Here is a 14,740-nt window from a genome sequence, read left to right as displayed (position 1 = left end):
GTTGATTGATTTATTGTAACTTGTAGCAAAGTACAGTGAAAAGTTTTGTTTATGAGCAGGTTAGGCAGATCATAGTAAGCAAGGATGTACAGAAAAAAAGATTTCGACTGAGACATACAGATAACCCTGCACAGAGCGAACAAGAGAGATCAACGTTTGCAAAATGAGCATTACTTTAGGCTAGAGAGTCCATTCAATAGTCTAATAACAGCCGAGAAGAAGCTGTCCCTGAACCTGCTGGTGAGTGTTATCAAGCCTCTGTATTTTCTGCCTGACAGAAGAGGTTGTACGAGATCATTACCAGGATGCGATGACTCCTGAATGATGTTGACAGCCTTTCCGCGGTAGCGGGCCATGTAAATGGAGCCCGTGGATGGAATGTCAGTTCCCATGATGGCCTGAGCTGTGCGCACCACTCTCGGTAGTTTCTTACGATCCTGGGCACGGCAGTTGCCATACCTGGCCGTTATGCACCTGGACAGTATGGTGCATCTGTAGAAGTTGGTGAGAGTCCCTACGGACACGCCAAACCTCCCGACTGGCCTGAGGAAGAAAAGGCATTGTTGTGCCTCCTTGACTGTCGCATCTACGTGGGAAGTCGGTTATGCTGACTCTGAGGAACTTGACACCGTCCACCCTCTCAAACCCAGCTCCGTTGATATAGATAGGGTGTGTTCTCCTCCTCTGTGAGGAAACTCAACGATCAGTTCTTTAGTTCTGCTGATATCGAGAGAGAGAGCGAGGTTGTTCTCATTGCACCACGTCACCCTTCCTCTCCCTTCTCATCGTTGTTAAATATTCATCCTACTACAATGGTGGCATCAGCGAACTTGTAGATGGCGTTCATTCGGAATTTGGTAACACAGATATGGGTGTGTAGGGAGGGGGCTGAGGATGTATCCTTGGGGGTTGGGGGGGCTCTAGTGTTGAGTGCTATCGAGGAGGAAGTGCAGTTACCTATCTACACTGGTTGCAGTCTGTGGGTCAGAAAGCTTATGATTAACGGCTAAAGACATTGGGACTCTACTCGTTCAGAAGAAGGAGGTGATCTCACTGAAACATATTGGATACTTAAGGAACTGGGCAAGTTAAATGCTGGGAGGAGAGTCTAGGACCAGAGGGCGTAGTCTCAGAATTAAGGGGCACAAATTTCAGACCGAGATGAGGAGAAATTTCTTGCTTCAGAGGGTTGAGATTCTTTGGAGTTCCTTGCAACAGAGAGCTGTGGGGGCAGAGTCCTTGTGCAGGTTTAAAGCTGATTTAAGGCCTAGTTAGGCAATCAAGGGTTACAGGGAAAGTAGACTAAGGAATGTCGGATCAGCCATGATCACATTGAATGATAGATCGAGCTCAAGGGCCCTGCTCCTGTCCCTGTTCATTCTGATCTTATTGCCCTTGTAGAGCTAATGCTTTGTTCACTCTCAACAGGCACAGTCCCGGGGCATTGGACCAATGTCTTCTGACGTGGCGAGGTCAGATGAGCCGTCAGCTGCAGTCCAAGGCCAACGGGAAAACGGGAAGGTCCCGAGGAGGAAGAAACATCAGAACGGTGGGGAGGCTACAGAGAGGCGGCGGAACGCATCAGAAATCCAGGCCCAAATCGAGAGCCTGACCAGGGCCGGGAGCCAGGCCCTGGCTCAGGAGCGTTGCGGGGAGGCCCTGACCGCCTTCAAGAAGGCCTTCCTGGCTTCGCTGGACATAACAGAGCAGCAGGTGCAGAAGGCCTGTGCTTTCAACCTGGGTGCGGCCTACGTGGCCTCTGGTCGCCTCGCCAAGGGTGTGGACTTCCTGCACCGCTCGCAGCCGGACAAGGGCGGGGAGAGACAGGGCGACCTGCACTTCAATCTGGGCCTGGCCCACGAGGGGCTGGGAGACTCGCTGGCGGCCATTGAGCACTACCAGCAGGCCCTGGCCCACTACCAGAGCCGGCAGGCCCAGGGCGAGGCGGACACCCACATGAAGCTGGCTGGTTGCCAGGCCCGGGCCGGGGAGCTGGGCCAAGCCGGCCGCTGCTACCGCAGGGCGGGCCTGGCCTACCAGCAGGCCGGGAGCCCGGATCTGGCCGCTGTGGCCCTCAATGAGGCCGCCTGCCACATGCTGCAGTGCCGGCATTTCACCGCCGGGGAGATCGCGGAGGTGCTGAACGAGTGCCGGACCGTCTGCGCCAACATCCAGAACAAGGCCCTCCTCGGTGAGTGTGCTTTCCAGGGCATCACTGTTTTAAAGTCCAGCGCGCGCGCGCACACACACACACACACACACACACACACACTCAGGATGTCGAGCGACAATGGTGGCTCAGTGGTTAGTGCCGCTGCCTCGCAGCACTGGGGACCCAGGTTCGATTCCACCCGCACGCATGCTTGCATGAAGTTTGCACATTCTCCCCGCGTCCGTGTGAGTTTCCTCCAGATGCTCCCAGCTTCCTCGCAGTCCAAACATGTGCAGGTTAGGGTGGATTGGCCATGCTAAATTGTTACCGTAGTGCCCAGGCATGTGCAGGTTAGGGTGGATTGGCCATGCTAAATTGTCCCATAGTGTCCAGGGATGTGCAGGTTAGGGTGGATTGGCCATGCTAAATTGTTACTGTAGTGCCCAGGGATGTGCAGGTTAGGGTGGATTGGCCATGCTAAATTGTCCCGTAGTGCCCAGGGATGTGCAGGTTAGGGTGGATTGGCCATGCTAAATTGTTACCGTAGTGCCCAGGGATGTGCAGGTTAGGGTGGATTGGCCCTGCTAAATTGTTACCGTAGTGCCCAGGCATGTGCAGGTTAGGGTGGATTGGCCATGCTAAATTGTTACCGTAGTGCCCAGGCATGTGCAGGTTAGGGTGGATTGGCCATGCTAAATTGTCCCATAGTGTCCAGGGATGTGCAGGTTAGGGTGGATTGGCCATGCTAAATTGTTACTGTAGTGCCCAGGGATGTGCAGGTTAGGGTGGATTGGCCATGCTAAATTGTCCCGTAGTGCCCAGGGATGTGCAGGTTAGGGTGGATTGGCCATGCTAAATTGTCCCATAGGGCCCAGGGATGTGCAGGTTAGGGTGGATTGGCCATGCTAAATTGTCCCGTAGTGCCCAGGGATGTGCAGGTCAGGGTGGATTGGCCATGCTAAATTGTCCCATAGGGCCCAGGGATGTGCAGGTTAGGGTGGATTGGCCATGCTAAATTGTCCCGTAGTGCCCAGGGACGTGCAGGTTAGGGTGGATTGGCCATGCTAAATTGTCCCATAGTGTCCAGGGATGTGCAGGTTAGGGTGAATTGGCCATGCTAAATTGTCCCATAGTGCCCAGGCATGTGCAGGTTAAGGTGGATTGGCCATGCTAAATTGTCCCGTAGTGCCCAAGGATGTGCAGGTTAGGGTGGATTGGCCATGCTAAATTGTTACGTAGTGTCCAGGGATGTGCAGGTTAGGATGGATTGGACATGCTAAATTGTCCCATAGTGCCCAGGGATGTACAGGTTAGGATGGATTGGCCATACTAAATTGTCCCATCGTGCCCAGGGATGTGCAGGTTAGGGTGGATTGGCCATGCTAAACGCACAATTGCAAGTATAGGATGGGAAGGTGTGAATTTGGGTGGGATGCCCTATGAAAGGTCGGTGGAGGACTCGTTGGGCTGAATTGTCCTGTTTCTGAACTGTGGGAATTCTGCAAATTGTCACTCCTCTCATTAGTCTCGTCCCTGTCATAACATAGGGAATTGTGGCAACCCATCAGTGCACAGCAAGATCCCATAAGCGGCATGGTGACTGTGAGCCAGATAGTCCCTGAAATCGGTTGAGAGATAAACATCAGGCCCAGGGACATTCCCACCTGGTCAGCCACCACTCCCAGCTCTCCTTCGAATAGCAGCCATGGGGTATTTGACATGCAAGAGTTAGGCCTCAGTGAAGGGAAGGGGGCCAGTCTCTAGGATTGACCCCACTGCTGGATAGGTCACTATCCAGTCTCCACGCCTGCTGTTCCGGTGCAGGTTGAGTATTAAGGTTAGGGTTAGGAAGAGACACCCGTCACATGTAAAGTGAATGTGTCTCCCTGTGACATGCTGGGTGACATGAATTGGCCATTACAGGACTGCTGCACAATGGGGAGGTGAAGGCAGTTGGTTATTTGCAGGAAAACAAACAACAAAGCCACCCCCACCTTCTCAAGGGGCAATTTGGAATGGGCAATAAATGCACTCAATGCCCAAAACCTCAAGAATGAGTGGAAAAACAAAACCATGCCCCCTCCCTCGTTCTAGATTTACCCTCCAAAGTGGTAACACCCTGTCAACCATTCACCCCTGTCAATCCCTTTCAAGGTCCTACCTGTTCTAATTAGATCACTCCTCACTTTTCTCCACTCCTGTGGGGACAGGCCTAACCTGCTCAAACTCTCCTCATCAAACTAACCCGCCCGCCCTAGCAACTGGTCACAATGACCCTTCTCTGAGTCAGCTTCGAATACAAGACTATTCGATCTATCCACCCCCTAGAGGCAGCGAAAGGAAATACCTGTAAAATGGCCGACGCGGAAAATCTGTCTCTGGCCCCTTCAATCCATCGAGGCATAGATAGATACAGGGCAGAAAAGGCCCTTCGGCCTATTGAGTCTGCACCGACATAACTCCCACTAAAAATGCGCAACTTCCTGCGCTTGACCCATTTCCTTGAATGTTGTGATATTTGAAATGCACATCCAAATGCTTTCTAAAGGTTGTCAGGTTTCCAGCTTCCACCACCGTCCCAGGCAGAGCATTCCAGATTCCCACCACCCATTGAATGAAGATGTTTTTTTCCAAAATCCCCTCTGAATCTCCTGCCCCCTTACCCCAAAACTAGTACCCCTCGCGATTGACCCCTCAACCAAGGGGGACAGCTGTTCTCTAGTCACCCTGTCCATACCCCTCATAATTGTATGCACCTCAATCATGTCTCCCTTCAGTCTTCTCTCTGCTCTGAAGAAAACAGTCCAAGCCTATGCAGTCTCTCCTTACAGCTTGATTTCTCCATCCCAGGCAACATCTTGATGACCCTCGCCTGTTTCCCCTCCAGTGCTATCACATCCTTCCCAGGTGACCAGAATGCAGACAGGACTTCAGCTGTAGCCTGACCCACGTTCTGTACAACTCTGACATTACCTCCTTGCACTTACACTCTACGCCATGACTGGTGAAAGCAAGTATCCCATATGTCTTCTTAACTATTCACATGCTCTGCTGACTTCAGGCACCTGTGAATATTCACCCCAAGATCCCTCTGTTACTCTAAGCTACCCACTGTCCTGCTATTCTCCCATATTGTTCTTCCAAAGTGCATCACCTCGCACTTACCAGGGTTAAACAGCATCTGCCACTCGTCTGTCGATCTGACCAGCCCATTTGTATTTTCCTGTAATCTACAACCATCTTCTTCGCTATTAACCACCCTACCAATCTTGGTTTTTCATTGAATCCCTGCAGTGTGGAAACAGGCCATTTGGCCCAATTAGACCACACCGACCCTCCGAAAAGTAACCCGCCCAGACCCATTCCCTTACCCTATTACTCTACATTTTCCCCTGACTAATGCATCTAACCTACATATCCCTGGACGCTATGGTGCAAGTTAGCATGGCCAATCCACCCCAACCTGCACATCTTCGGACTGTGGGAGGGACCCGGAGGAAACCCACGCAGACACAGGGAGAATGTGCAAACTCCACACAGACAGTCACCTGAGATGGGCAGACTAGTGGCAGATGCTATTTAAGCTGAAAATGTGTTGCTGGAAAAGCGCAGCAGGTCAGGCAGCATCCAAAGAGCAGGAGAATCGACGTTTCGGGCATAAGCCCTTCATTCCTGAAGAAGAGCTTATGCCCGAAACATCGATTCTCCTGCTGTTTGGATGCTGCCTGACCTGCTGCGCTTTTCCAGCAACACATTTTCAGCTCTGATCCCCAGCATCTGCAGTCCTCACTTTCTCCTCGCAGATGCTATTTAACCCTCATAAGTCCAAAGTGGTGAATAGGATAGTTAAGAAGACATATGAGACTCTTGCTTTCACCAGTCATGGGGTAGAGTGTAAGTGCAGGAAGGTAATGTTGGAGTTGTACAGAGCGTGGGTCAGGCTACAGCTATGAGGCAGCAGTGCTAGCCACTGCTGCCATGGTGTCATTTGTAAATTGGCTTAACAAATTGCCCCACATTTCCATCTATGTAATTTGTCTATGTCAAACAATAAGGCTCCCAGTACTGATCCTTGTGGACAATGGTCTCCAGTCACTCAAACAGCCTCTACCATTCGATGGATCGAATGGCCTACTCTTCTGTATCTGAATGATTCTGATGCCAGGAGAGTACATTGACCATTTGCGTGTTGGCTGTTGAGCAACGGCCCACAGGATCGCAGTCTGGCCCCCTTGTGAATGCATTCAGAGATCCACACCCCACCCAGCAACCCATTTCCAGGGCCTCGCACCACTCTGAGTTGACAGTCCAACAGCTGACTTCTACATTGTTGAAACACGCGTTCACTGATATATCAAACCCAATGTGAGAAGGGAACAGAAGGAGGCCATTCAGCCCATTGGAGTAATGCTAGTCCTCTGCAAAGAGGACTTCAATTAGTGTCATTCTCCCCACTCTTTCCCTCACACAGCCCTTTCAAATCATTCCAAAGAACAGTACAGCACAAGAACAGGCCCTGTGGTCCTCCAAGCCAAAACATTTTTCCCTTCCCTACTAAAACTGTCTTCACTAACAGGATCCGTATCCCTCTATTCCCTTCCTGTTCATGTATTTGTCCAGGTGTTTCTGGAATGCTGGTATTGTGTCTGCTTCCATCACCTCTTCTGGCAGTGCGTTCCAGGCACTCACCACCCTTTGTGGGAAAATGTCGCCCCGCGCACAGCTCTTTTAAACATTGCTCCCCTCCCCACCCTCTGTACCTTAAACCTCTGTAATTGACCCCTCCACCCTGGCAGAAAAAAAAAATCTCGTACTTTCCACTCTATCCACGCCATTCACAATCTGATCAATTTCTATCTGTCGCCCCTCAATCTTCTGCGTTCCAGGGAAAACGAACCCAGTCTATCCAACCTTTCTTCATAGGTAAAATCCCCCATACTGGGCAACATCCTGGTGGCACAATGGTTGGCACTGCTGCCTCACAGCGCCTGAGACCTGGGTTCAATTCCCGACTCAGGCGACTGACTGTGTGGAGTTTGCACGTTCTCCCCGTGTCTGCGAGGGTTTCCTCCGGGTGCTCCGGTTTCCTCCCACAGTCCAAAGATGTGCGGGTCAGGTGAATTGGTCTTGCTAAATTGCCCGTAGTGTTAGGTAAGGGGTAAATGTTGGGGTATGGGTGGGTTGCGGATCGGTGTGGACTTGTTGGGCCGAAGGGCCTGTTTCCACACTGTAAGTAATCTAATCTAATCTAAAAAACCTTTTCTGCACCCTCCCCAAGGCATCCCCATCCTTCCTAGGGTGGTGACCAGCATTGCATGCGGTAATCCAAGTTCCCCTTCGAGTATTTCTCCAATCACCACCCCACCAAACCCCCAAACTTTTAAAAGTTATGGTAGAATCTTTTTCAAGCAGCACCTCCCAGATCGCAACACCTCGCTGCGTAAGAAACAAATTCCCCTCATCTCTTCCACCCCAGTTGTCTTCAATCCATGTCCCCCTCTGGTGACTGATCGCCCTGCCATTGGGGACGGTTTCTTCCCCCATTCCCTCTATCGAAACCCAGCTCCCCCCTCCCCACCTCTGCCACCCCTCATAGAACATAGAACATAGAACATAGAAGGATACAGCGCAGTACAGGCCCTTCGGCCCTCGATGTTGCGCCGACCGAATCCTACCTAACCTATACTAGCCCAATAACTTCCAAAAATGTTGAAGGCCTCGAATCAATCTCCCCTTTAACCTCCTCCACTCTGAGCAAAACAATCCCGGCTTCTCCCATCTCTACACGTGAAGTGAAGCAGGGGAAGAGAATCCAAAACTGTAGGCTTAAGTTGAGAGGGGAAAGATTTAAAAGGGACCCGAGGGGTGACTTTTTCACTCAGAGGGTGGTGCGTGTTTGGAACGAGCTGCCACAGGAAGTGGTGGAGGCTGGGACAATGACAGCATTTAAAAGGCATCTGGATGGGTATATGATTGGGAAGTGCTTAGAGGGATATGGGCCAAGTGCTGGCAAATGGGACTAGATTCATTTAGCATATCTGGTCGGCGTGGACAAGTTGGACCCAAAGGGTCAGTTTCCATGTTGTACAACTCCACGCTGCCTCATCCAGTGCCGGTCCCTCCACGTCACCTCTGAGGCCACAGCCTCCTTCCAAACGTCTCCTGGACGTGTCGTGTAGCAGGGAGAAAGTGAGGTCTGCAGATGCTGGAGATCAGAGTCAAGAGGAAGAGCACAGCAGGTCAGGCAGCATCCGAGGACTAGGCCCGAAACTGCATGACGTCTCATGGCATGTAGCAGGACAAAGGTTGTGGTTCAAATCCCCCCAAGCCAGCTAGTGGTATTTAACGTCAATAAAATCCAGAACGAAAAGGAAATTTGGTCTAACGAGGACCGTGCAACCATTGACATAGAGTCACACAGCGTGGAAATAGACCCGACAGTCCAACTGGTCCAGGCTGACAAGTTTTCCTCAACTGAACTCGTCCTAATTGCCAGGGTTTGGCCCATATCCCTCTGAACATTTCCTATCCGTGTACCTGCACAAATATCTTTTAAATGTCATAATTGTACCCACATCTACCACCTCCTCTAGCAGTTCATTCCATCTGGGAACCATTCCCTCCCACGTGAAAAAGTTGCCCCTCAGGTCCCTTTTAAATCCTTCTCCTCTCTTGACAGTCACAAAAACCCATCGGGTTCACTACTAGGGAAGGAAATCTGCCCTGCGAACCTCGTCGATTGTGGTTAAAAGCCCCCTCCCCCGCGTGACTGGGAAAGGAAATCTGCCGTCCTTTCCTTGGAGTAGGAAGGTGGAGTCGAGGCTGAGGTGAGATCAGCCAGGCCCATATTCAATAACGGGGTGGTCTTGAGGGGCTCACTCTACCCCCTCATCCCAAAGCTATGATCTCCCCTCCGAGTTCGGGCCTAGACGTGACTCCAGACCCCACACAGCGACGGCAGATGGGGGGGTCAACTCTTGACCGTCCTCCGAAATGTTCCCGACACTCAGTTCGACTGGGGAGTTGGTATGGGGAGGGGAGGGGAGCAGCAATTGCCAGCGATACCAGTTGGCCCTCCACCGCCCAGTCTCTGTTTCCATTCCCTCCCCCCCCCCACAGGGAAGCTGTACAACGACGTCGGGCTCAGCTACTCACAGCTGAAGATGTTCCCCCAGGCAGCCGAGTGCTTCCAGGCGGCCCTCCCCTACTGCCAGCAGGGGGGCCTGGATCGGCGGAAGGAGGCCGTGGTCCTTCAGAACCTCGGCGCCGTCTACAACACCTTGGGCGACTACAGCAAGGCACTGGGCTTTCACCAGAGCGCCGCGGCTTTGCACGGTAAGGAGAGGGGGGTGCGGGGCTTTAGGAGAGGCTGCCGCTTTTGAGGTTGATGGGTGTGTGGTGTTGCCGGTCAATAGCGCGCGGAGGGTGGTGAGTTCAAAACCTGAGGTAACGTTGTCTGGGAACAGGACAGAAACAGAATTGAGGCACAGGTCAATGATGATTGGATTGGATGACGGAACTGACCTGGCCTCCTGTAAAGTAGAACTGGAACAGGAGTAGGCCATTCAGCCCTTCAAGAGTGCTCCGCCATTCAACACAATCATGGCCGATCTTATCTCAGCCTCAATTCCACTCTGCCTTCTTTTCATGATGATGTGGGCATCGCTGGCTAGGCTGGCATTTATTGCCCATCCCTAATTGCCCAGAGGGCAGTGAAGAGTCAACCACGTGGCTGTGGGTCTGGAGTCACGTGAAGGCCAGACCCAGGTAAGGATGCTCGTTTCCTTCCCTAAAGGACATTAATGAACCAAACAATTGGCAATGGATTTGTGGTCACCACTTGACTCTTAGTCCTAGATTTTTATTGAATTTGAATTGCGTCGTCTGCCATAATAGGATTCGAGCCTGGATGTCTGGATTAACAGTGTCGAGAGTATGGTGCTGGAAAAGTGCAGCGGGTCAGGCAGCATCCACTAGGAGAAGGTGAGGACTGCAGATGCTGGAGGTCAGAGTTGAGAGTGTGGTGCTGGAAAAGCGCAGCGGGTCAGGCAGCATCACCTCAGAGAAGGTGAGGACTGCAGATGCTGGAGGTCAGAGTCGGGAGTGTGGTGCTGGAAAAGCACCTCACTTTCTCCTCATTGATGCTGCCTGACCCGCTGCACTTTTCCAGCACCATACTCTCGACACTGTTAATCCAGACATCCAGGCTCGAATCCGCAGTCCTCACTTTCTCCTCTCTGGATTAATAGTCCGGTGATAATACCACTACGCCATCACCTCCCCATAATGTCTCCTCCTTAAATTATTCAGTGTTCCTTCATCCACTGCACTCTGGAATTCCACAAATTTACAACCCTTTAAGAGGAGTAATTCTTTCTCATCTCAGTTTTAGAATAAGGGGCAACAGATTTAAAACAAAGACCTTTCGCTTCAAATTGCTTACATGAGGAAACATCATCTCTACGTCTATTTGTCAATCCCCTTTAGCATCTTATAAGACCATAAGAAACAGGTACAGGGCTGCTTGTCCATTACAGGAGAAAGTGAGGAGTGCAGATGCTGGAGATCAGAGCTGAAAATGTGTTGCTGGAAATGCGCAGCAGGTCAGGCAGCATCCAAGGAACAGGAGAATCGACGTTTCGGGTGTAAGAAGGGCTTATGCCCGAAACGTCGATTCTCCTGTTCCTTGGATGCAGCGCATTTCCAGCAACACATTTTCAGCTCGTCCATTACAGCCTGCTCTGCCAGCCATTAAGATCACGACTGATGTGACACTCCTCATGTCCACTTTTCTGTGTTTCCCCCCATAATCCTTGAAGCCTCTTCTAATACAAAGTAACATCGTCGTAGACCCACAGGGCTGTTTCCTTCGAGAGAGTTCACTGGTAGTGAGTTTAACCTGAGGTTCACCACACCTCAGGGCAAGGGGTGAGGTTGGGAAGGCGAGAACTGTGTGGAGATCTCAAGTGGTGTAGGAATTGGAACACCGGCTTCACTCTGCTCTGCAAAGCAGCCGTCCAGCCAACTGAACTAACTGGCCCTCCCTTATACACCTCAATTAGATCAATGGAGAAGTGATGGCCGTTAATGCAGAGACGAAAAACGTGTTGCTGGAAAAGCACAGCAGGTCCGGCAGCATCCAAGGAGCAGGTCAGTCGACATTTCGGGCATAACCCCTTCATCGGGTTCGAGACGTTAACTCTCCTGCTTCTCAGATGCTGCCTGACCCTGCTGTGCGTTTCCAGCACCACGCTGTTCAACTCTGATCTCCAGCATCTGCAGTCCCTCTCTCTCTCCTGCCAATGCAGAGACCCGGGTAACAGTCTGGGGACCCAGGTTCAAATCCTGCCACAGCAGATGAAATTTGAATTCAATAAAAATTCTGGAATTGCGAGTCCAATGTTGGCCACGAATCCATTGTCGGAAAAACTCACCTTGTTCGCTAACGTCCTTGAAGGAAGGGTACTGCCATTCCTTCGAAAGTGTGGTGCTGGAAAAGCACAGCAGATCAGGCAGCATCAGAGGAGTAGGAAAATTGACGTTTCGGCCAAAAGCCCTTCATCAGGATTTCCGAAACGTCGATTTTCCTGCTCCTCGGATGCTGCCTGACCTGCTGCGCTTTTCCAGCACCACGCTCTCGACTCTAATCTCCAGCATCTGCAGTCCGCAGTTTCGCCTCCTACCATCCCTCGCCTGGTCTGGCCTACATGTGACTCCAGACCTACAGCAATGTGGTTCATGCTTAACTGCCCTTTGAGCAATCAGGGGCAGGCAATAAATGCTGGTCCAGCCAGTGACATCCATATCCCATGAATGAATTTTTTAAAAATCCCCTTTCAGTCTCCTAAATTGTAACTAAACTGCACGATCTCTCTTCATGATATAGCGATGGATTTCATCCAGTGAATCTTTTCTGAACTCCCTTCAATGCAATTACGTCCTTCCTCAAGTAAGGTGGCCCAACCTGTGCGCAGTACTCCAGCTACAGAAACACCAATGCCTTGTACAAACAGTTCCCTACTTTTCTACTTTGGCAATAATCTTCAAATATAAATTTGGTCCTCTTGTTACCTGCTGTTCCTGTGAGTCTAAAGCAACTTTAGTCACAGAATTGTCAAAGGTCAGAATCCTGAGAGGAGATGTATGAGGGTAATGAATTATACGGAAAGCTGGGATCTTTGTTCCAGCGATACAGGAGTAAACTGCTATTGGGTTCACTCCACACAGAGTGACCAGTATGGAGACAGTCACCAGCAAAGGCACAAGAGGCAGGTTTCATTGGTGCAGCTGTTTGCATGGCACGAGACATGGTCCTCCAGAGATAGGAGACCATCTTGATGTGTCCAGGGTTAACAGAATCCCATATCTCTCCGTAGGTTCACTCGGAAGCCGGAACGCTCAGGGCCAGTGCTTCTGCAACCTGGCCTATGCCTACAGTCAGCTGGGAGACCACGAGGACACAGCAGAGAACTACCTACACGCACTGCAGGCATTCAAAGATACAGGTGAGAGGGTAAAGATCAAGGAAAGCAGAGCGTGGAGATTATGGGAGCAGCAAACACTCTGTGAGTGTACAGAATGAGGTGTACATGAGCAGTATACACTCTGTGAGTGTACAGACTGGGGTGTACATGAACATTATACAGTGTGTGAGTGTACAGAATGGGGGGTACATGAGCAGTATACAGTGTGTGAGTGTACAGACTGGGGTGTACATGAACATTATACAGTGTGTGGGTGTACAGACTGGAGTGTACAGAAGCAGTATACAGTATGACAATGTACAGAATGGGGTGTACAGGAGCAGTAGTTGAGATCAGAGTGGTGCTGGAAAAGAACAGCAGGTCAGACAGCATCCGAGGAGCAGGAAAATCGACGTTTTAGGCAAAAGCCTTTCATCAGCAGTATACAGCGTGTGGGTGCACAGAATGGGGTGTACAGGAGCAGGAGACAATCTGTGCGTGTACAGAATGGGATGGCAGGAACAGTACACAGTGTGTGTGGGGATACAGAATGGGGAGTACAGGAACAGTACACAGTGTGTGGGGATACACAATGGCAAATACAGGAACAGTACACAGTGTGTGGGGATACAGAATGGGGTGTACAGGAATACTACACAGTGTGTGAATACAGAATGGGGTGTACAGGAACAGTACACAGTGTGTGGGGATACACAATGGCAAATACAGGAACAGTACACGGTGTGTGGGGATACAGAATGGGGTGTACAGGAAGAGTACACAGTGTGTGGGGATACAGAATGGGGTGTACAGGAACAGTACACAGTGTGTGGGGATACAGAATGGGGGTGTACAGGAACAGTACACAGTGTGTGTGTGAATACAGAATGGGGAGTACAGGAACAGTACACAGTGTTTGGGGATACAGAATGGGGTGTACAGGAACAGTACACAGTGTGTGGGGATCAGAATGGGGTGTACAGGAACAGTACACAGTGTGTGTGGGGATACAGAATGGGGTGTACAGGAACAGTACACAGTGTGTGGGGATACAGAATGGGGTGTACAGGAACAGTACACAGTGTGTGTGGGGATACAGAATGGGGTGTACAGGAACAGTACACAGTGTGTGGGGATACAGAATGGGGTGTACAGGAACAGTACACAGTGTGTGGGGATACAGAATGGGGAATACAGGAACAGTACACAGTGTGTGGGGATACAGAATGGGGTGTACAGGAACAGTACACAGTGTGTGGGGATACAGAATGGGGTGTACAGGAACAGTACACAGTGTGTGGGGATCAGAATGGGGTGTACAGGAACAGTACACAGTGTGTGGGGATACAGAATGGGGTGTACAGGAACAGTACACAGTGTGTGGGGATACAGAATGGGGTGTACAGGAACAGTACACAGTGTGTGGGGATACAGAATGGGGAGTACAGGAACAGTACACAGTGTGTGTGGGGATCAGAATGGGGTGTACAGGAACAGTACACAGTGTGTGGGGATACAGAATGGGGTGTACAGGAACAGTACACAGTGTGTGGGGATACAGAATGGGGTGTACAGGAACAGTACACAGTGTGTGGGGATACAGAATGGGGTGTACAGGAACAGTACACAGTGTGTGGGGATACAGAATGGGGTGTACAGGAACAGTACACAGTGTGTGGGGATACAGAATGGGGAGTACAGGAACAGTACACAGTGTATGTGGGGATCAGAATGGGGTGTACAGGAACAGTACACAGTGTGTGGGGATACAGAATGGGGTGTACAGGAACAGTACACAGTGTGTGGGGATACAGAATGGGGTGTACAGGAACAGTACACAGTGTGTGGGGATACAGAATGGGGTGTACAGGAACAGTACACAGTGTGTGGGGATACAGAATGGGGTGTACAGGAACAGTACACAGTGTGTGGGGATACAGAATGGGGTGTACAGGAACAGTACACAGTGTGTGCGTGTACAGAATGGGGAGTTACAGGCTGGCATTCCCCGCCACTGCCCCACAACATCCCCTTAGAGGTGCGGGATTTTCTGAAGGAGAATGATGTCTGTACCCACTGCGATAAGGTGTTGCAGACAGTTATTAGATTCCCTACAGAATGGAAA

The 14,740-nt window shown here is 50.8% G+C and overlaps 1 protein-coding gene across 1 annotated transcript in view; it reads left to right on the top strand.

Moving 5' to 3' along the window:
* The first annotated feature begins 836 nt into the window (after positions 1-836).
* Positions 837-14,740, top strand: part of LOC132805546 (tetratricopeptide repeat protein 24) — a 35,745-nt gene continuing 21,841 nt past the window's right edge. Inside the window, exons 1-4 of the mRNA XM_060820657.1 lie at positions 837-857; positions 1,429-2,191; positions 9,272-9,487; positions 12,529-12,657. Coding sequence (XP_060676640.1) covers positions 837-857; positions 1,429-2,191; positions 9,272-9,487; positions 12,529-12,657 — 1,129 coding nt within the window. The remainder of the gene's footprint in view (positions 858-1,428; positions 2,192-9,271; positions 9,488-12,528; positions 12,658-14,740) is intronic.

The sequence above is a fragment of the Hemiscyllium ocellatum genome, chromosome 50, assembly GCF_020745735.1.
Source record: "Hemiscyllium ocellatum isolate sHemOce1 chromosome 50, sHemOce1.pat.X.cur, whole genome shotgun sequence".
Classification (NCBI taxonomy): Eukaryota; Metazoa; Chordata; class Chondrichthyes; order Orectolobiformes; family Hemiscylliidae; genus Hemiscyllium; species Hemiscyllium ocellatum.
The sequence above is the reverse complement of the archived record's forward strand: the minus strand, read 5'-3'. Positions and strand labels throughout refer to the sequence as shown.